This window comes from Grus americana, chromosome 2 (assembly GCF_028858705.1).
Source record: "Grus americana isolate bGruAme1 chromosome 2, bGruAme1.mat, whole genome shotgun sequence".
NCBI lineage: Eukaryota > Metazoa > Chordata > Aves > Gruiformes > Gruidae > Grus > Grus americana.
This window is the reverse complement of record NC_072853.1, coordinates 81,773,319-81,796,348: the sequence shown is the minus strand read 5'-3', so window position 1 is coordinate 81,796,348 and position 23,030 is coordinate 81,773,319. Positions and strand designations below refer to the sequence as shown.

Below are 23,030 nucleotides of genomic sequence, written 5' to 3'. Positions count from 1 at the left end.
ATCTAAATTCTGTCCCATCCCAGCAAGTCACAAACACTTGCAGAATTTTCTGATTCTAGAAAGGTAAGGGGGGGGAAGTAATTGTACTTGCCTACATTATAGCATTCTTTGTATAAAATGAGACTTTTTTGTTTCAGTTTAAAAAAAAATGTTGGGCTGACTGGTCTTGATTGTCAGACAGAAAGCTTGACACCGAAGAGCATGCGCAGAGGCTACCTGCTGCAGTCCCTGTGGCAGCAGTCTGCTGCAATAGCCTGAAGGAAACGTATCATGTCAAAGACCTGGTGGGCAGGTGTCTGTAAAAACAACCACAAAAAAACTACAATTCCAAAAAGGGACAAATTGGGGAAACAATCCTCTGGAGGAGACAGCTGGCAATCACATTCGATGTGCTGCTCCTTCTTCAGCATGCCACAGTATTCATCCGGCAGCCCTGATAAAACAAATTTTTAGTCAGTACTGACTAGTTCCTCGATGGCTCAGTACATCTTGGGGTGGTTTTTATGGCATCCCACCTTCCCTATTTCACTTTTAACTCTTTGGAAGTAATAACATTTCCTTTCCATTTCTCAGAGGTTGAGGTTCTCCTCCTCAACAAACATATAAATGGAAATACTCTTTGAATCTGGCCTGAAGCATGTTAGTTGATGTCATAGGACAATTATTCATCTAGCAGCAAGCTTCCACAACATGCCACTTGTCATCTTCCACCATTACCAAAAAAGGGAGCATTCATAAAGTATGTTTGGCCATCTTCAAACATTCTCAGAGTCCTGTCCTGCCAGCTAGCATACTGGGGGAACAAATGGCAATGATGTCCAGAAGGCAATGAGATGCAGGGGCTGCACAAGCGACACTATTAAATGTTAGGGACATGAGATCATGAGTCGAGCCCTGCACTTGATACACAATGCAAGAGCTCCCTCTCCCCACCTCCTTTAACGCCTAAAAAAGGGATACATGAACATGGCCACTGTTCTGGTGAGAGACACATTCCCACCTTGCTCTCCACCCTCCTCCACTAATTTTTGATGATAGGGCTGTCGCTGTCACACAAAAATAAACTTGGCCAAGATTCGGTCAAGCTTTGACTCATCCATCTGAATAAAGTTACAGCCCTGAACCAAGCACACCTGCATCTCCCCAGCCAGCCAGGTTCTGGGGTGAGCTCCCACGGGACACCACCAGGCTGGTTCCAGCACAAGCTTCTGAGCTGCACCCAGCCTAAGCTTTGCTACCTCATGGCTGCAGCTTCAGCTCAGCATATCCCTCTCCTCGCAGCCAACTGTTCCTACATGGAACAATGCAATTTTGCTCCCTCCCAGCCCAGCGAGATCATCTGAGCCTCTCTTTTCCTTCACACAAAGAGCTTCTGCTGTACGCTTCCATCAACAGAAAGCAAGATGGAGGATAAGCGTCATAGAATCACATAATGGTTTGGTTTGGAAGGGACCTGAAAGATCATCTAGTTCCAACCCTCCCTGCTGCAGACAGGGACACCCTCCACTAGACCATGTTGCCCAAAGCCCCATCCACCCTGGCCTTGAACACTTCCAGGGTGCATCCCCGGAACGGGCATCCACAACCTCTCTGGGCAACCTGTTCCAGTGCCTCACCACCCTCACAGTGAAGAATTTCTTTCTAAAATCTAATCTAAATCGACCCTCCTTCAGCTTAAACCCATTACCCCTTGTCCTGTCACTACACTCCCTGATAAACAGTCCCTCACCAGCTTTCCTGTAGGCCCCTTCAGGTACTGGAAGGCCGCAATTAGATCTCCCCGGAGCCTTCTCTTCTCCAGGCTGAACAATCCCAACTCTCTCAGCCTGTCCTCACAGGAGAGGTGCTCCATTAATTTTATAACATCTTCCTTACTAGGAGACTGAAGAAAGGCAAAATAAAAGCTTTGTGTAGACTGCAACTGTTTTTAGTAAAAAATACATACTGAAATGCTTTTTAAAAAGCAATCAAATAGTCCAAGTCAAAGCATTATGATAGAAAGCAGGATGTTTCTATTTAATACCTGTAAATATGCTAAAATGGTTCTGAAGAACCTGATGAATATGCTCCTCCATCTCCAAAAAGGATACAGAGGGCAGAAGTTGGATCTGACAACAATAATGTTACAGTAGAGATTAAAAAAAAGATGGGCCTAAAGTGGACACCAGTATCTTTTGCACAAAAAGCACACTAACTACAACAGCGTGAACTTTCTTCATCTCTATTAAATTCCTAGGATCTCACATATTTCAGTATGAAAAATCTGGACTGCATGTAACAGTATGCTGTGTGTTGAGTAAAGCTTCTGCTTTCTTTAGTACATTGATTTTGGTACAACAGCTATTGTATATGTATTCCCATGTAAGACTCATGGACAGCAGAGCAGCCCAGAGCAGTGGCTCTCAATGTATGACCAAGATGTCTTTTTCAAAGAGGTGTTAAACTTTAATATCAAGAATATATCACAAGAAATATAATTTCAGTTGTTTAAATCATAACTACAACTTTTCTATCAGAGTTCAGTGTGTTGCAAAAGTTAATTTATTTTTCTTTCCCCTTCAGCGTTATTTGGATAACAGTCATACAGGGATTTTTTTTTTGCTGTCCATGTGCAAGCAGCAAGCCAATAATTACTATTTTACATATGTTATTATGCTTTGCAGCTTTTAAGAAATAACTAACTTGAACAAGGATTTCAAAATTAAAACCTCAAAAATATAAAGCTAGGGAGAAAACAGGGCATAAAACAAGAAACAAAATACTGTCAGATGAATTGGTTTATTTTTATTCCCTTTCAGCTCTCAGAAATTTTCAGTAACAGATCAAACCAGTTTTAAAAGGCAAAGACAACATGATAAATGTAACACTGAGTACCTCACAGACCTCATTAAGATGTGTCTAAAACACATTTTAGAACATAGTGAATACACATTCTTGATTTGTAATTACCTTTCACAATAAAAGGAAAGCTAACAATTTCAAGTAGAACAAACCACAAGAATTAAGTTTTGCATGCCAGACATTTTGCATGTCATTTCCTCCAGAATGTTTGAATGAAAAAGAGTTTTTATCCCTTTTATATAGGACCACCTCTAAGAGAAGCCAAGTGATGTGTGTATGACCAGCATTTCATTTAAATCAATTTTCACTCTCTTGTTCCGAGAATCATCCATAGGGTGTACTTCCCCCTTTAAGCTAAAGGTGAAGGGTTTGTTATTTAATTATTTTTAAAGGTACATCAGCACTCCCAGCATCCGATATATTCTGTATTCCTTCAATTTAAAGCAAAATGAATAAGTCTAAGCAGAAACAGAACCTCCCACATACTCCTCCCAAGAGTGGAGGAGTTGCACCAGAAGTTCACCTCCATCTACTGCACTCCCTGGACAAATTAAAATCCTGATGCCCCCCACAGCAGCTACCAGCGAGGATTAACATTACAGGAACAGTAATACGAACAGACATGGAAGTGAGTGGGGACATGGTTCTCTCATATCAGCTATCTTAACTAAAGAGGGAATTCTGCGTAGGTTTTGAATTTGTGACCTAGTAACAAACAACTTTTATACTCCCTTATTATCACGTCTCTTTGCCAGGATCCTCACAAGGAGCTGAAGGGGAAGAGCTCTTTGTTTTCACTGTAACAGACAACTGGCTTCTAAATAAAAGACATTCACGTCAGGAAAAAACCCAACGTACTGGAAAACTTTAAATGACATCTCTCTTATAGCATAAACCATGGCAAGCATTGAATTCCAACTGCAGGAGAATTATATTCCTTCCTGAGACCCAAGATTTGTACAATTTGGTTCTAATCAACATTACAAGTATCAGTCAGGACACTACTAGCTTACTTTTCCAGAAATTTCAATTCACATTATCTCGATATTTTGGGGAACAGAAGGTCAGCTCATGTCTTACCATAAACCCTCACCTATCTTCTTAAAAGAAGTAAATCTATAGTTTTTGCATTCCTATTGAGAGTAAGCCCTTCAAAAAAAAAGGATTGCAGAAGTTTCCTTTTTTTTGTTATGGGCAACAAAAGCCATACTTGCAAAATTTTTCCTCTTTAAACTAGTACCTATTTGCTATTTTAGTTCAGATGTAAACTTCTGAGACATGGATTTCAAGTTATTGTAGATTTAATAACAGATTTCATCACCATCATCCTGTTTCAAAACAGCAGTGGAAACCTCAATAAGCAGCACAGGTTTGTCTGCCAAAAATCACTTGTTCACAGCATAGTCTCTTGGCACATTCTGACTGGAATATTATAATGTCTGTCATCTTCAGTTATGAGAGTCACCACAGGCCAGTTCTCCTCCGGGTCATTGGGATAAAGCGTGATGAATTCATCAGTACTGTATTTATACAGTCGATACACTTGGATGGTATACTGCAGAGCATAAGCAAGGAGAAACATTTCCACCTACATTGGAAAAAAGCAGAAACATGATGCGTAAAATAAACATACCTTTTACAAGATGTTTCTCATAAAAGTACTAAACTAATAACTATCTGATTTAATTTTTCAAAAAATATATGAAGAAAAGTAAATGGGAACACATATACATGGGCATCTCAATCATTCAAGCCATTCTTAACTTGCTGCACAAATGCCTCTAAGACACCATGCCTTTAGCATGGAGCTCTTCAGACCCAACAATGGCACACTAGGATATTAGTCCTAAAGAAAAGCTACTTTATCCAGAGAATCCCACTTCCCTACTACCACGAACAGGTAGGAAACACACTCTCCTATCAGTATTCATCCCATTAAGTCACTAAACGAGACAAGAATGGGTTTCAAGCACTGATCCTTTCTCTTTTAGAGGGTACTCTGAACTCTCCAGCCAAATAAAAAGCAGATAGAAACCCCTTACAAAGCCTGTTGATATCTGAAGGAATTCAGAGAAAGAAGCTGGAAAGTCTTCTATCTTGTCTACTACAGTGGCAAGCATATCCTGTTCTAAATAACAATTTACAAAAGGATATCACTAAAATAAATCTAGTCAGCACAAAAATATGCACCTTACTGGGCAGCAAAAAAAAAATCACCAAATAATCAGCTAATTTAACAGCAACAGCAACCTGTCTTGTCTATACTAATGAGATTTTTAAGCCAATAATACAAACAAAACATAATACTTTCATGTTTCTAGTGAAAATTCAAGTAGTGAATTTAACTGCTGTACCACACTTGTAACATATTCAATGGGATTTTTTTTAAATGGATGTTCTAAAAATCTTTCAGACTGTTCAAGCTCATTAAGCGCTACATTTTGTTTTGGGACTTTTTTGCAATAGGCATATCATTTCTGCAACATATAAGGTAGTAACTGTCATTGGTTTATCAGAATTCACTAAGTATATGTACTACACATGACCTTCTCATAATTTGAGTATTAGCTTTAATAATGATATTTTTTTAAAAGCTAGCAATTAAGAGACTAATACAAATGTTTCTATTAATAGAATACCATACTTCCAAAGAATGATGCTACCTAAGTGTCAGCTGCCACGCAAACAAAACAAACAAAAAAACATCAATGTTTAAAAGGAAGGCTTTTACAGACTCTTACTACAAGCAAGCAGTTCTACTATGTTTTTCCCAATGAAAGACCACAAAAAACCTGGAGGATTTCTTAAACCACTTGAAACAAAAAAAAGTCTCCAAAACAGGAAAATAATACTGTAAGAACAATCTCTCCTTACTTGTTCAAGGCCTCCACTGTGACCAATATGATTCAAGTGATTATGCATTAACTGACAAGGGTTGCTAGATGTATCCCGTGCAAACAGTAACCACGAGAAGACAGGAACTCTCCTTCCATTTTTATCATCATTGTATAATTCTATGGCGGTGTTAAGCATCAAAAATTTCAGTGCTTCATAGAGACAATACTCCTCCTCTTCATTTTTAAACAATTTATCACAAGCTTCTTGTTTCTCAATAGGACCCTTGATTTCACTTATACTCTTCCACTATGAAAAAAAAGTAACACACACAACATGTATCAATAACCATCACGGTGCAACACCTGCAAAAAGCCACTTGTGAATTGTCAGATGCACAGCACGGGCACTCAGAATTTAATTTATGAAGGGCTTTGTGCCTTTTTAAAAATATTTCCACAGCTGTAGTCCTATCAAAGTCAAGTTGAGTTAGTCTGGTTTTGCTTAAATTAGCTCTTAAGCAAAGCAGAAGAAAGGGATGGTGGAAATTGTTGCAAGGTGGCACAACAAATATTGTCATGGGACAACAGGCAATAAGATAATAACCTTTTTGTTTCCTGTATCATAAATCCCACATCCTTCATATTTTTTACATTTGAGTTACTCAGAATGCATATTTCATTCCCGCCCTCAGAAACTGCAGCCTGTAAAAATATTCTTAAAACCCTTCAAAAAAAGAGAATATGCATACATAGTAAGACAGGAACAACTGAAGAGTCTGTACACAGTCTCCAGGCAGGGGAAAGACAGGGCAAGGCAATGCACTACAAACACCAAAAGGGCACAACCATTTTCCTGTTACGTTAACCTCAAATAAAAACATATAAACATGGAACAAAAACTACTCCTTTGAAATTACTTCAGCATTATTCTGTTTGGTTGTTTTTTTTCTTTTCTTTCCATGACCCATTCAAGGTAACAGCAGCATTTATCCATGGTGTACATAATTCCTTCAAATAAATACAAGAAGTAACAGAGGCAAAATGTTACTGTTACATTAATTTCTTCATTGAAATCTGTCTGTGTTCTGCAGAGCTTACAAATTAATTACATGATGCAAGCAGTGGAAGACCAGAAAACTGGTCAGATCTGAACAGACATTCCTTTTTTTTTTTTGCAGTATACATAGAGAAAAGTGACTTTTTTCAATAGTGAAAACATCTTTATGCTAAATTCACCACATGAAAAAAAATCTTTGGCATCTTCCTTATTTGTAAGTGACCAAGAATAAATAAAAATTTTTCCAACCTTTTTCCTTAGAAGTATTAAATATTCTTTAATTTCATCACTTATTTCTCCCATCCTCCTGCCCAGGTTCTGTTTTAGCTGCCACTGCTTGATCCAGTCATATTTGCTCAGCAAGTTTTCAGGAAGCTAGAAATTGAGAGAAGAGAAGGCAGCTTATCAAAATCAAAAAATCTTGAAAGGAAAAGCCACCAACTTGCACATTATTATTTCATTGATTTTTTTTTTTAACATTTTGCACCTTAAAACAATCTCTCATACGTTCCTCTGAACAGATGTGGTACTAAGATGACCATAATTGAACACACCTGGCTCTTCACAATACATGCTGGATAACAGTCAGAATACTGGTCTACTGGATTTCCGTATCCAAACAATAAAAATGTACTTGAAAAATTAATCACCAAGGTACTCATGGCTTTTTTTTTTTTAATTAAAAAACACCTCCCACAGCAAATGGCAGTGACTGTGTTCAAAAGTGCCCCTGAATCAACAGAAGAGAAGGTTAAAGATGTGATCATATCCACCAGATAATCCAGAAGTCTTGCTGGAGTGAAAACTACTTTGTCCAGACCACACAAACTGTGTTTCCTTTTCAGGGAACATAATTAAAATACTATGGGACAGGTTTTCTTATAAAGAAAAAAAAAAACAAACCTGGGGATTAGTTGATACATCAGATCATACGTTAGCCTCAGATCTGCCTCTTATATTACTCAGATGCTACACCTGGTCAGCTAAGAGCTTTTACACTTCTCTTGAAGGACATTCCTGGCAGTTGCATGCCCAGGCTTTTTAGCCTCATTTATTAACCGATTTTACCACTAGAACTGGAAAAGTGAATCGTGTCTCATAATGAATTAAATATTTAGCTAGAGTAGCACATACGTCATTATCTATCACCAGCCAGTTTTCATTTTATCAGGACTCCAAGTTAGTAATACTTTAACGGCAACAAAGTATTTGTCAGATACACATAGACATTTCCCCACCCCAGCCTGGCATCCTATGCTAATTGGAAATATAGAATCATTTGGTTTGGAAAAGACCTTTAAGATCATCAAGTCCAACCATTAAACTAGCACGGCCAAGTCCACCACTAAACCATGCCCCCAAGCACTACATCTACGTGTCTTTTAAATACCCCCAGGGATGGTGACTCAACCTGGGCAGCCTGTTCCAGTGACTGACAACTCTTTAGGTGAAGAAATTTTTCCTAATATCCAATCTAAACCTTCCCTAGCACAGCTTGAGGCCATTTCCTCTTGTCCTATTGCTTGTTACTTAGAAGACCAACACCCACCTAGCTACAACCTCCTTTCAGGTAGTTGCAGAGAGCAATAAGGTCTCCCCCTCAACCTGGCATATACTATATTATTTAGTATTATATATAAAATATACTTACATATATATAATATAGAACTAAAAAAACCATAAATATATAATATATAGAACTAAATAATCAAAGATTCTATGCCAGTAACTTCTACAACTAGAAATGTGCATGTAAACACCATTTTAAATTAAAAAACCAAAACAAAACCCAAACAAACAAAAAAACCCTTTAATAAAGTTGTACTGCCAGCTGTCACCACACAGATTTCTCTTACATGCCCTCTGCTCTGATGCATTAACAGTTTATCATTTCAATCAGTTCATTTTATAGTTTTCAAAAAAAATGTTAATTACCATATGACACATTTTCCTCTATAAATTAGTAGGAAAAAAATAAGTGAACATCATTAAAAACTGCAAAGTATACCATTTTAAAAAATTTGCATGTTCTTTAAAGGACCACTAGTAAATCAAGAACAGTACGACTCTACCTGGACTGCTAGCCTACAACACATCAGAAATGCACCTGCATCAGACATTTGTCATTTACATTTCCAGCAGCAGCCAGGACAACTGTAAACTTACTCCCCTGAAGTGGGCCACTTCGGTATAGGCAGCTTCTTACATGTTTCTTCCATGTTCACTGATATCACCAAGTGGACTCTGGTGATGCAAGACAGTTTCTCAAATATTTTTCTTCTACTCTTAGTAAGACACCTTGCTTTGCTTACCCATCAATGCTCCATAAGAACCATTCTTCACATCAGGTTGGAGTTGTTCTTACACTTGTTTTAAGTAACATTTAAGACACAGATAATACACGCATTCTGAAAAGCCTGCAGCATTCAATTTGTTAATCCACTTTCTAGAGAAACTATATATGGCACACAAGAATACATACAATTTTGAAAAGCTGGGAGTTTTTTTTCAAATGTTCTTAGAATAAGTTGTCTATATTTTTTTGTTATTACCAGCTGTCTTGTGGGGAAATCCCTTACTGCTGTTTTACCTGCATTAAGAAGAGACCAAGAGGGCAAGATGAAGATAGACAAATTAAATTACAGTCAGCACTATAATAACATTTATACATTATAAACTGGAAACTAAGGGGACCTGAACTCAATTCCAAGTTGAAAGAATCACTGTAAACCTACAACAAAACACTACCACTTCTCAATTCAAGGGATACTGAGAAGTGAGCATATATAACATAATAGAGAAATGAAATCACAAAATTATCAAATAGGTTAAAACCAACAATGCTCTACTGTCAAAAGATCACAGTTTGGCACGCACCATAGTAAAATCCTCACTCTGCAGCCAGCTTGGTAACTGGGTAGCTTGGCTTAGTGCCTGGAACAGAGTTGCTCTGAGAGCACAATAGTTATCACCTCGTACTCTCCGTATAGATGCAAACTTCTGAGCAACCGCTTCATATCCCTAGGAAAATATAAAATTCGAAATAACATGAAAGCATTAATAAAACACTTTAAGGTCATGCACTGGTATTATAAAAGATATTGGAATATTAGCAGCCAAATACTATTTTAAAAAAAACCAGTTTGACCCATTACCCATTTTGGAATTTCAAATGCTTTTATGTCACAAATTATGTTTTGAAGAAAAAGCTTCCTTAGTTCTGCTGAGTAACAAACAAGAAACCAAAGAAATCTAAGTAGATAACTGGTTGTGGCATTTATTTGATGAGAGAGCAGAAATATCATTGAAATGTGGGTAGCTAACCCACTTAAGTTTCAAAAAAATCCAAACATACAAACATACACACACAAGACTATAAATCTAAAAATATATCAGGCTTACAAGAAGTTTCAGCAATAGTTTATTCCATTTACCCAGTAAGTGTCACATGTAGTTTGTTTTTGCCTCAGGGAAAATTAGTGTTTACGCTGAAATATCTTGACACATGCCTCAGCACATTTGTCGCCTCCCTGCTGTTCCCATACGTACACTTTTAGAAGCAGCAGCAATGTTGAAACATAACTTCTGAAGCTCAGTATGTCTCTTCAGCTAATCTAGCAAGATCCAATGCCTTGTGCAGCTGTATTTCTCTTACTAATCTCTTGAAGGTGACACATGGATCTTTTGATTTATGGAAAGTATTTTTTAGGTTTACTCACACATACCACTAAGGTTTTCAAATTGTGTTGAAAAAAACCCCAACAAAAACACACAACAAACCTTATGCTTTATTTTCTACCATTCTAGCTCAAGATTAATATAAGAAAACTAGTCTAAATCCTACAAAAAATAAGAATTCAGGAAAAATTTAAGAAAAACCAAGGCTGTTCACTAAAGCTCCACATCTTAAAAACCATGCAATTCACCAACTCCAGTTATTTGCCTTCTGTCAAAAAGTTTGGTTAATCTGCTCTGCCATTTCAACTGCCCACAAGATTACCATTTTATGGCAATAAAACCAATTTAAAACTTTAATTGAAAACAGTAATGAAGAACAGTATTCATCAAAACCCTACACTATCAACAAGTACATACAACAAAAAACATATTTCGAACAAAACCATCTTTCAGTTGTCAGCCACTTCTAAGACCAGACATTAGAAAACACTGCTATTGTATTTCCTGTTTTAAAGATTGTTCCCATAGGACATCATCTACTAAACATATAAATGAAAACCAAAAGCCCAACAAAATTAAACACAAAGAGATCTGATACCTTTCTCATTGTTTTTGCTACTGGTGTATTTCCTCTCCATTCTTTTCTGCAATACTCCATAATGTCCATTTCAGGTGCAACACTTAATTTATAGTCTGTCAAAACAGAATATGTAACATTATACTCAGAGCTGTGAAACAGAACAACATAGAAAAAGCACTGAATTTCTAAATACACTTTATCACTTTAATACTGGTGCCAAAGGAGACTGACAGCACAACCTATAGCTACCACGTAATTGTTAGTATCGGAGGGGAAAAAAACCCAGCTTGCTCTGAGAATGACAAGTGAACAAAAATAATGATTTAGTCCAACAAAACAGAGAACACTGCTCCTCTCTTCTGAAAAATACTAATTGGCAAAGAGTAGAAATTAGTACTCTTCATTTTCTTAGCAATCAGAAAAATGTTGGGCAAAAGTTTCTCTTCTCTCATCAGCCAGACTATAAAGACGACAGATAATAGATCTTTCTGAGTAAGCTAGAAACAATGGTAGGAAGAAGAAATAGTTTTCTCTTGGAATCCCAACAGCCTTCATTCCAAAACAGATAATAATAAGGTTATCAAGGAATCCCAGCAACAGATGCTGCTACAATGACAATAAATTAGTAATTTTCAAGCACAACACTCCTAACACAGGCCCCCTGACTGCTTTCCAAAGGACTGACATTCTCTTGTAAAGTAACTGCAGAAATATGGGAAAAAAATATACTAAGAGCAACTAGTTTTACATAAAATTGATCTTTTGTGAATTAAACCATACAATGTACTCAATTATTATAAGTAGCTTCTATTGCACACAGGGACACGTGCACAAAAACCTTGGAAAGGAGGGCATCAAATCGTAACAAATTAGTGCTACAATGAATTGTAATACTGTATTTGAAACAAAGTTCAAACGTACCTGAAGAGCTTGTCTCACCAAGTAATATTTTCTCTCTCTCTATTTCTTCTGCATCACGATACATGTCCTCCTCACTGCAATAAAAAACACAACACATACTTCATGTAACAGCACAAATCTTACAGTATTATAATATTCCTCTGTTTACAGCTACAGGCAAGTACTTAAGTCTTTCTCCAAGTATTTTTTCAATTTGATTTGCTTTCCATCTTGCACATTTTCATAAAATCAACGTGAGATCTCAAAAAAAGTTTAAAAATACCTCTCAACTGTTCCCCTCTCTTATGTATGACACCTATGCTGGCAATGAATCACTGCCTGAATTTCTGTTCTGCTGATTGTATGGAGACTACAGAGTACTACAGTCCCTTTGTATTTGTAAATTTTACAGGATAAATTTGCAAAAAAACCAAGCCAAAATGCCTTATTTGCCAAGTATATCAATACTGCAACCTAAGCATGCAACAAAGAATGCATTACTCAAAGCTTTGTATCTACACTCCACTGGGGCTGAGCAACCTGCCTAGTAATGAGCAGAATATTTGACAGAATAAATACCATGAAGAGCAGCAGTCAGCTATCTGCAGCTGGTTTGAATGTTACAAACTCAAAAAAACCCAAAATTCTAAGCATGGTCCAAACTGCAGCTTAGAGGCTAACTGAAATCCAGACAAACATTTTTTCCTCAAATAATTTTGGTCAAGGTATGCTGTCTTAAGAGTCAAATGTCTCCATCTGAGCCTATATACAGACATTCTGAACTGAAGTTATGACTACGAGGGAGGAAATGATGGCCTAAAAGGATATTGTTTCTATGCATAGCCTAGCATTATCAAGAAGAGATCTCAAAGCCAGGGTGTGAACATTACAGTTGAGAATGGAGTTCCATACAGTGTTCAAAAAAACATTCAAACACTGAATTGTAAATTGCACATTCCTTTAAATGTGATTCTGAGTGGCATTTGTCATATAATTACATTTAGCAAATAAACTTTAAAATCACAGTTTCACAGCTAAAATACTTCAAAACCCCCAAAAACATACATCACCAAACATATCAGTAAATCATTTAGGCTTACCACTAAAAGGAGGTTACATTGAAAGTTTGTATTTTGAAGAAAGTATATGTACAGGGAAAAAAAAAGTGTAAGACTATTATTAATTGCCTACTACTATTAGTAGCTTCTAAATTACTAGACCAACACCCCCCCCAAAAAACAACAAAAAAAACCCAAAAAACACACACACAAAAAAAAAAAACAAACCAAAAAAACCCAAACCACAGTGTGCTTGCAAATGACCAGGAAGAAATTAAGGCAGTGACCTTGCCACATCTTACACTACTAAGAGAGGACAAGCAGTTAGGAAGACTACAAGGAAGGGTTTAATGTAGCCAGCTGGTAATTAGATTACTCTCATTAAACTTGAAAGAATACACTGGTAAGTTACAGCTCTGTATTTTTTTTTTTTTTTAATATCCAAACCAGCTTACTTAAAAAAGGTAACATTTATAACCCATTTGCATATATTTCCCTTGAGAACAAAAGAAAATGTTTAGTATAAAGACAAATACAGGTTAACATCAGGAAACTCATCTACTGTGCAGTCATATGGAACTACAGTTTAATTTTCACTCAGGTTTCAAACCTTTAACTTTCAAACTGGGTTTCCTGGGTGCTTAAGTATCTGCTTGAAATCTGATTTGCAACAATATGAAATAATTAATAATTAAAAGAGAAACAATAGGTGCAGTAGATATTAAACTCAGTACTCCATAAAAATTAGTACCTGCTGAGAAGAAAATATCACAGAAATACTTATGCCAAGTTCTTATCCTTGTTAGTGTGGCACTGGACAAACCCTAATTTCCATACATAATCTTATTTCTCAGCAGAGATTAGAGTCCATTAAGATTGTGAAGAATTTCAAGAATACTTAATAGCCTTGAAAATACTATGAAAAAACCCCAAACAACTCAGTATCTGACAGCAGCGATCTCTAACCTAGCTTATCTATAAGCTAAGTATTTAAAATATAAAGCCACAACCTCCCCCTCTGAGCATCAAACAACCTGCTTCTACAAGGTATCTCTTGGGAGGTGGCGGGGGGGTGGGGAAGCATTACTTTGGGATACATCCTTGAATACTTTAAGTTATAATGCACAAAGAGAAAAAGTGCTCAACTTAGTAAACTAGTGAGGTCACTCAAAAGAAGTTTGGTATGGAGTAAGCAGCATCATGTTCCTTCCGCAGATATTACCCCATATTCTTTTTGGGAATTGACAAAATAGAATCCACAGATTCAGAACCTGACAGATTAACATCCATCGTAAACAAAGTACTGCAATTTAACCGAGTTGTTTTGAAATCAAGGTAGCCAAGAGGTGCAATCCAGCTGCACAGGCACTCTCATTTCAGAGTTCAAAATGCATCTTAACATTGTTCTAGCATAGCAACTGTTAAGTAAATCTGTGGAAACAAGAATGTTGAAACTAAAACTTTCCCCGTTAATCCTCACAGTAATACTTGACAATAGAGTGAAAATAAAATAACAGATAGAAAAGAGTAGTTAAGTGAAAACATGCATGCATGACAGAAAATCAATAGTGCATAGTGGTGTGTGTAAATTGTTGAACTAGTAAATCAGATTCTGCTGAACTAAAGATACTAAGGAAAAAAAAAATCTCAGGATGTCAGATTTTACTTAGAGTATCCTGGGCTTGGCATTTTAAACAGCAAACACCACCACAAAAAACTAAACCCCAAAAAGTGAAGATGACAGCAAGCAAAATTGAGCTGGAGAAAAGGGAAATGACTACTGGCAAAAATAAAAACAGTTTTATACTAATAGATTTGGAGGACTAGAACTCCCAGTATTGAAGATACCATGCACAAGCAAAAACATTGCTTAAAACATTTATTACCACGAAGGGATGAATTTTTTTTTTATGACAGATTAAATTCATTGCTATTAACAGTTCATGTGAAGGCATATTAGATCAAATAGAACTGGTATGCCAAGTAGCAACTAATTTAAAAATTCAGGAGAAAGATCTTTATGTACCACACTTTTGCCAACATAGGAAATGCACTTAATACATATTTATATGAATCTGCGTATTAATGTTAAATGTGCATTAGTATTAAAAAAAATCACAGTAACATAATAGATTGTGCTTAAATTACAGAGTAAATTAAGCATGAAATAACCCTTGAAAACATGTACTTATTTTTAGTGACTTTTTCACTAAGTCAGCACTTATTGTAGATTTTGGATGTTGTAAAATAGTTCACAGGCTACCTATAGAAAAAGGATTAATTAGAAATCACTTTCTTCTCTTACTTTATTAATGTATTATTCAACAACATAAAGCTACGGCTAATGTGCCTTAATTTTGTTTTCAGAAGTTTGGAATATCTTTTTTCAAAACCTTCATGTATATTTCTTCCTCGAGATACCAAATATTCTTGTAAAGACTTCTACAGTCAAATCTGAATCACACAACTAAATTTTTACTTCAGCCTATAGCAGGAGGTTTACAAAAAAAAAAACCAAACAAAAAGCTGAAGTGCTAGGATTAAAAAAACCCTTCTATGTTTGTCAGCACTGCACCTAACAAAGTGTTCACAAGGTTAAAACCAAACTACCAGAGTATCTGCCTTCAATTCTTAGTTTCCCGTGGTCTTCATCCTACCCTTAAGAGCTTAATATTGCATCAGTTATTTCCTTTAGATGGGGAAAGAACAACACTAAAACTATAAAAATAAGCAATTTATCTAAAGGGTGAAGGTGGCCAACAAAGTTTAAGATTTGACATTTAGACCTATTTCACTAAGGCACTAACAGGAAATTTTGCCAAGAAACTCACTTTCACACACTGAAAGTACCCCGCCCTTTCTATAGAAAAACTGTTAATATATTAAAAAAAAATCCTCACCTGTCCTCAGATGACTCCATTGCTGAACAATTACTAGACACAGGTAGATATAATCCACAGTTTCCAGGTGCATCCTGATCTGTCACAAGTGATTTAAGCATATCTGTCTCCTCAGGTCTGCCAGTACTTCTGTATACATAGTCTTTTCTTATTTCCGATGTAGACTGCTCTTTCTGGTCAGCAGCTGTGTTTGCTGAAACAAGTTCATTAGACAGAACACCAACTTCCTTTTCATGCTTCATCAACTGTATGGCAACACTCTCTTGTTTCTGTGTCTGTTGTGCACCCGCAGAAAGGCTGGTTGGTTCAGTCATCCACCCTTGAAAATTATCCTGGCTTTGAAGAACGGAGAAATATATGAATAGTATCTCTCATGGAAGAACAAAAGCACACGTTTTAAGAAAACTACAACATTTCAATAGTTACATTCTGAAGATTCAGAGGGTACTTAAATTATGGAAAAGCAGGAATAAAATCCAGAACAGAATCATAGAATCGTTTTGGTTGGAAAAGACCTTTAAGATCATCAAGTCCAACTGTTAACCTAGCACTGCCAAGTCCAGTAGTTTGGTAAGATGACACCACACCCAAGCTATTTTCAAACTCATCTCCTTGGCAAGCCAATTTCGTTTCTTACTGAGGCTAATCTGTGCTAGTTCCTCAAACACGACCTGCTAGAGTTAGTGCCCTGACTGAACACTTTGTCTTCTCAAGGGGCATTATCACCTAAAAACCTGAAGACTAACAGAAATCCCAAGGAAATAAGTTTCAGTCCTGCAAAAGCAGGAATTTTACAAACTCCGTGAAACTTCCCATTGCACTGGGATTATTGCTTAACGCAAAAATGTCTGATCTTTGTTTTTTCTAATATGATTTCCAAGTTTTAAAGTTAAGACAGGACTTTCTACAATCCACTCTACCAAGTTCTCCGAAGGCTTAGGATGTGCCCGTACGGAAAATTTTCAGGGATATTTTGTGATACATGACCCTCCCATAAAATTATGGGTTGCTTCGCAGTTGCCACATTCATGTTCTAGACAATTCTTACCAATGCTACCTGGGCTGGTCACCTCAGAACTGATAATCTTAATACGCACTATATACACCTTAAAACTGTACAACAGGTTTCTACCTTCAGGTTAAAGCCTCCCACCTGCCACAAAGCTTTCATTCCCAGACGTCACTGTCCTGTCGCACTCGAGCCCTGCTACGTACCAAGCTGTCCCGCAGAAGGAAGCTCAGGACGAGAGCGGCACACCTTGTCCCGAGTACTCCCAGCCCTGCCCCCCAGGGAAGGACGACCCAGGCTCTGCGCAGCAGAGTCAACCACACCCACACCGCACATTGCGCGGGGCAGCCGAGGCCTCACCTTTCCGTCATCCTCTGTCCTGCGGCACCACGGGCCCGACACCGATGGGCGTCGCCTGCCGCAGCAGCCGCGTCCCTCCGAGCGCAGGGCACCGCCCCCGCTCCGGTAGCCCGCTCGCCGGGGCCGTAGCGGGGACGCAGCGCGCCGCCTCCCGCCGCACCCCTGCCCGCCCGCCGCTCGCCGCTCATGCCGGCGGGGCCGGCCCCGCTGCCGGGAGACTCCCTGCGGAAGAGGCCGCCGTTCACCGCGCGGAATCCGCGCAGCGCCCGCCCACAGGCCCGCGCGCGAGCCGGCTACAACGGCTGCCGGCACGCGCCCAGCGCGCCCAGCGCTCCCATCCCAACGGCCACGGAAACGGCCACGGCCTCACGCGAGCGAGCGCCCGCTCGGCTCTTACGCGGCTCCGGAGGCGCTTCCGCGTCCCCGGCCGCCGGCATATCCCGCCCGCGCGTCATCACGCCGGAAAGAGCGTTTGTACGTGCCCGCACTTCCTTCCTTCTTTCTTTCCTTCCTTCCGGTCCGGAGATCGTCATGCAAAAAGCGCCGAGACGCAGCGGCGGAGTACAACGAGGGCTGGCCTTCAGCGCATGCGCGTTGGCGGCGGAGGGAGGAAAAAAAATATCGCTCCCGTCGCCGGGGCTGCGGGACGGCTGGGGCGGGGGGGTGGGCGATACCAATGCCGAGCAAGCTGGGGGGAGAGGCGCGTGACCTTCCCCCGAACCCACAGCGGGTTCCCCCCGCGCCTGGTCGCGGCCACCCTCTCATTAGCGGTAACGGGCGCCCGCGAGCGGTGGCGGTTGGTTGTTGTTGAGGGCTTGGGGCCTCGCTTCAGGGTTGTGGGGTTTGTGTTGGTGTGGGTTTTTTTGTCAAACGGCCAGCTTCCAGTAAAGTGCAAAATCCAGACTTGAATTCACATAAAATAAAAGCAGTTAAATGATCTCCTAAGCTTGGAGACAACAGTAAGTTCTCTCAAATATCAGAGAGGAAGGAAATAGGGTTGGTTTTCAGTCATCATATGCTCTCTATAAAAATACTTGTTGAGGAAGCCCAGTGCTGTAAAGCTGTATGTATATGTGACAGTCATCGTAGGGAGCTTGTCAGAGGCTGGAAGTCTCTGTTCCAGGAGCAAAAAATACATCATCAAATTCTGATGTACCTTTATTAAACTCCACACAGAACAGAAACCTACCTAGAGAGTAAACATTTCCAAATCAAATGTTGCTCAAGAGTTAAGCATACCCTATACTATTAAAAACAATCCTGAGAATGAAAAAAAGTAGGAAAGCCGTTACCGTGGTAGAAAAAAGTTGACTGAAGTCAGCGTTTTGGAGGGTGTTCGCCTTGAAATTGGGCCAGAAAATGGAAGAGAAAAGTGTTCGTCCTCTTTCTGGAATTTCCCCGTAAGATACACTTTCTCTGAGTAACACAAGCGATGATAAGACAGGACGAAAATAACAACAAACATGCTGACAGGAAAGGAATTTGATTTAACTATTTTTGGAAAAAATCCATTTATTTAGAGTATCAAACAGTATAGGGAGAACGTTTTAAAGGTGGAGGTCAGGCAGTAAAACTTACAAAATGTTAAAATGACTATGCTAAGTAATTTGCAATGTTATAGTTGAATTGAGACAAATAGAGTCCAAAGTAAATTCAATCTGTATTTATTAAGGTAGGAAAGCAAAAGCAGCGCTGGGCGGCCGGAGAGTCGCAGCTCCACCAAAGGCTCGCCAGGTAGAAAAGCAAAAGCAGCGCTGGGCGGCCGGGGAGCCGCGGCTCCGCCAAGGGCTCGCCAGGTAGAAAAGCAAAAGCAGCGCTGGGCGGCCGGGGAGCCGCGGCTCCGCCAAGGGCTCGCAAATTCAAACAAGCTAAGCAGCCCCCTTTATAGGTTGATTTTCGCGCCTTTCTGCTTCTTCGGTTATCCTGGCTCCTCCAAGTCTGGGTAGTTTGTTACAGAGATACAAGTTGTCATAGTAACATAGCACTGCAATTTGCAACATTTTGGTTAAACCTCACCAAACAGGATGTTCTCTGGTGCAGAATGGTGCAGAAAGATTGCTTTTTCTCATCTAACCCATTTTGATCACCAAATTACCTCCAATTACTTATTACAGCAACATCATGAAACTTTTAAGTCACATGAAACTGATGAACAGTTTTGCAAACGAGTTTTTTCTGTTTCTTTTATCCTTGAGACACAAGTAAGTATCATCATGAATGTTTGGTGCGGGGGGGGGGAAGCATTACCTTTATTTTTAATCACTGCTTTTCTTGTGGATTAAATCTGTGTTGGACTGCTCTTGGCACTGACATCCTGACACCTTTGAAAAATCTTTGTCTCAACAACTGTTTGACTGGCAGGTTTGTCTGAAAATGCATTCTTGTTTCACATTGGCCATTTCAGAATTACTCCTGTTTAAACAGCGAGTCCACTTGAAATATACCCAACTGTTTCCCATGTTCCTATCATAAAATAATTTAGATTCAGTAGCATTTAAGACATTACAGTTGCTTTTTTTTTAAGTTTCAGTTCTTTTTTTTTTTAGTTTCTTAGTTACCCACATTTGCCATTCCTTCAGCAACTTTATGGGAGAGACATGTTGGCTGACAATTTTGCCACACTTCAGAAAACTACAGAGCAGAGTAATTCCACAGAGCTTTATAACGTAGGCGAAGTTGCAACCTAGACCTAATTCTTTACCATGAGCAAAATAGCGTATTACAAAATGACACTGAAAAATACATGAACTGTACCTGAGTTATGAAATGAAATTTGCAAATTCCATGCTTGCTCTGTTTGGATCTGTTTCCTTGTAACAGAAAGTTCCTAAACAGCAAATTATATGTACTTTCTCAATAATTATTAAATTAAAACCTTGCAATGATGTCATATGTCAGGCTGTATTAGTTATGCTTGCTATGTGAACTTCAAAAAATGGGCGCAATCTTTTTCATTTAGTGTTTTTCTGCTTACAGATGAGGCTTATGTCAATCACATGACTAAAATTTTTTTCTCTTCATCACAGAAAGACCAAAACTAATTACCCAAAGCAGTGATGTTCCTAATAAAGCTTTGTGTTTGCTTTAACTGAAAAAAAATGTATTCCAAATGTCATTGGTTGAATAAATAAATTGAACAGAGAAGTCCACTCTCTCCACCCAATGCTCCCCCCACAAGAACAACTGGAAAAAGTTCATAATCTTCAAATTAGATCTACACCGTAGTTGAATTTATAAAGGTAACTCAAGAGAATAGACATCAGTTCAGCCTTTATGTAAAGTATTTCTAAAAATGAGGTTTCTCAACAAGTATATGTTAAGTTTGTTTTCTTAGCAAAGGGTATTTTTTGGTTTAGTGTTGGTATATAGTATCTGGAAATAATTGAAAGTTCCATGACAATTTCACAAGATCAAATGTGACAGAAGAGTTGTGTATTAGTCTTTGCCTTCCAGGTTGCAGAAATTCAAAGAATAGTTTTAGCTTGCAAATAAAAACCAGTGTCTTAGGGTCTTAACGCAGCAGCTGTCAAAAAGCATGGAACAACACTAAATAATTTAACAAAGGAAAAAGAAACGGGTATAAAGTGCAGTAAGAATTTATACGAATATGTCTAGAATATTGTAGATTAAGAAAAGACTTTTTTTTTTTTTTTTTTACTAGTTCTACCAAGTTCAAAAGACAAAAGGACTTGAGCATAAAGTCCTGAAGTTTGGTTTCTAAGGACTGTGGAAGTGATGAACTGTTTTTTTCCTGACATGATCAATTTTTAAAAAAACAGATCCCTCAAACAGACTCCTTTGTGATTTGTGTATTCAGTTCCATATTCTAATAGGTACGTGTAATTAAAAAAATTAGTCTCATTTGCTCAAAGTATGTAACATTTCTGAGCAGCATATTTACATAAACTATTAACTGCATTAGATTAAAAAAATGCAGTGGTTTGGGGGGTTTTTTTTGCACACAGCTGCTTCTAGTATTTTGCATTGATGTTTGAGAATAATATGTTAGTCATAGTTACTTTAATTTAGAACTTGGGCCATATGTGATCACTTGCATCTATTGACAATGCTATATTTTCCAAAAGAGGACAGTTGCCCTTTGCAAAGTCTTCAGGGCAGAGGTAGTGTCTTGCTTTTTGGTATTGGCAAATAATAAATATATGTGCACAAATTACAAAAATACGAGAATTACGGAAGAAGGTCCTTGGGTTTCTGTTGAATTTCTGAAATTTGAAAGAACAACGTCAACATATTTGGAAAAAAGTCTCTGAATATTAAGATCAAACAAGATAGATGTATCTATACAGAAAAAAGTGGAGCAGCTGTTTACATTTGTTGAAAATATCAAAATAGTCATGTTACTCTCTAAGATTGTTTGAGAATGGGACATAAGCATAATTTAGACACATAAACCCCAGATCTTTTTATTACTCCTAAAACACCTAAAACTTGTATTTTCAAACTTCCATCTGCAAAGTAGACAGACCACTAAGTATCACTGAAGTCTTCAGTAAAAACCCAAAGCCATGCCTGTTGTCCTGTCCGTGCTCTGTTAATAGCTCAGACTATTTCACTTAGAAACCTAGTTCTGCTGTTGCCATAATTTCCAATGGGAAGGCTGTATAGCTCCTGTACCTATGGGAGAGATGAGATTCAGCCTCCCAGCTGAAAACAAAATTGGCATTTCAATTCTCAACCCAAGCTACCGAGGTCAACCCCATAGTTATGTAAATATGAATGAAGAAGATCATTGAGCACTACTTTTAGTGTAATGCAATTCTTTGTTATAAGAATAACTGGTAGTTTTGCAAGAACCTGTCTCTGGGATGCTGGTTCAACCTAGAATGAGTTCAGCACGTTGTACTCATTAAGTCTCCCATATCCTTTTCTAAGTGTAGGACACAAGTGTTCAACTTTGTCATTACAAATAAGAGCATATATTATAGGTTAAAAAAAATCACACAAGAAACAACAAGAAACTAATTAGTAGATACTAAAACTGAAGAAAATATTGCAGCTTAATATAGTTTTTCCCCAAAGTGCTTATAATTCTTTAACTATTTTTAACCCAGGCTCAGACTGTGAAAGGGTTAGAAAGCACACAGTAAAGCAGCAGCAGCAGCACATGGTATTCTGGGATTCTGACTTCCTCAGTTCAGGAGAGTTAAGGATCTTTGCAAAGCGAAACCTTTTTACCTGGAAAACTTTGAAGGAGTTACATGCATACAGAATGACAAAATACATCAGTCTTCATTGCATACAGCTTTGTATAGGAAACAACCGTGATTTCTGACTGACATACACATTATTCTCTTCTAAAAGGTTTTGCTCTATTTTATGATTACTGTTTATGAGGAAGAGGTGGAGTGTTCAGGGTTGCTTGGAATGTTCAGTAATGTTTTAATATAAGTTTACAAGTAAGAACTTATGTACAGTTTCATTTGGATTAATTTTTTACTCATTTTTAGCTAAAGCAACTTTAGCATCCGTTAAAAAGTTCAGGAAAATACACAACAAAGGCATTTGGCGTAATATAAGAGATCATATTTTTTAGATCTGAAATATTTCTGTACTTGGTACTTTCTGGTAAAAGACACTAGCACCTGAGATTTTGATACAAAAAGAACCCATTGAACACCATGAAAAAATATTTTTATTGTTTCTACCTTATTTAACACATCTTGGTGCTTGCCAGCAGTTCTTATCTTCTTTGCCAATTACAATGCACTACTTGAAAATTGTTCCTAAGTTTTTAGGAGTATGACTAGAAACCTTTGGGTGATCAATTTTGCTTGTGATTATAGGGGAAT

General features: G+C 38.1%; 1 protein-coding gene across 4 annotated transcripts; it reads right to left on the bottom strand.

Moving 5' to 3' along the window:
• Window positions 1-2,762: 2,762 nt before the first annotated feature.
• On the bottom strand, window positions 2,763-18,099 carry OTULIN (OTU deubiquitinase with linear linkage specificity). 4 transcript variants are annotated; one of them, XM_054815136.1, is made up of 8 exons: window positions 17,618-18,099; window positions 15,852-16,187; window positions 11,915-11,988; window positions 11,012-11,106; window positions 9,613-9,756; window positions 6,985-7,110; window positions 5,716-5,985; window positions 2,763-4,429 (listed from the first exon to the last, which is right to left on the bottom strand). In XM_054815136.1, the coding sequence occupies exons 1-8, from the start codon at window positions 17,983-17,985 to the stop codon at window positions 4,235-4,237; spliced, it is 1,608 nt and encodes a 535-aa protein (XP_054671111.1). In that variant the 5' UTR covers window positions 17,986-18,099; the 3' UTR covers window positions 2,763-4,234. The 4 variants fall into 4 exon arrangements, with proteins under 4 accessions (XP_054671111.1, XP_054671114.1, XP_054671112.1 ...); XM_054815139.1 differs by having other exon boundaries at window positions 15,852-16,183; window positions 17,618-17,718; XM_054815137.1 differs by having other exon boundaries at window positions 17,221-17,688.
• Between the last annotated feature and the right edge of the window lie 4,931 nt (window positions 18,100-23,030).

Coding starts and splice junctions, on each gene's coding strand:
- OTULIN (XM_054815136.1), bottom strand. CDS start 17,985: ATGAGAGGGTGGCCGCGACCAGGCGCGGGGGGAACCCGCTGTGGGTTC. Junction 16,188..17,617: donor GGAAGCGCCTCCGGAGCCGC/GTAAGAGCCGAG, acceptor CGTTCTTCAAAG/CCAGGATAATTTTCAAGGGT. Junction 7,111..9,612: donor AGAGTGAGGATTTTACTATG/GTGCGTGCCAAA, acceptor CTCAATTTCTAG/CTTCCTGAAAACTTGCTGAG.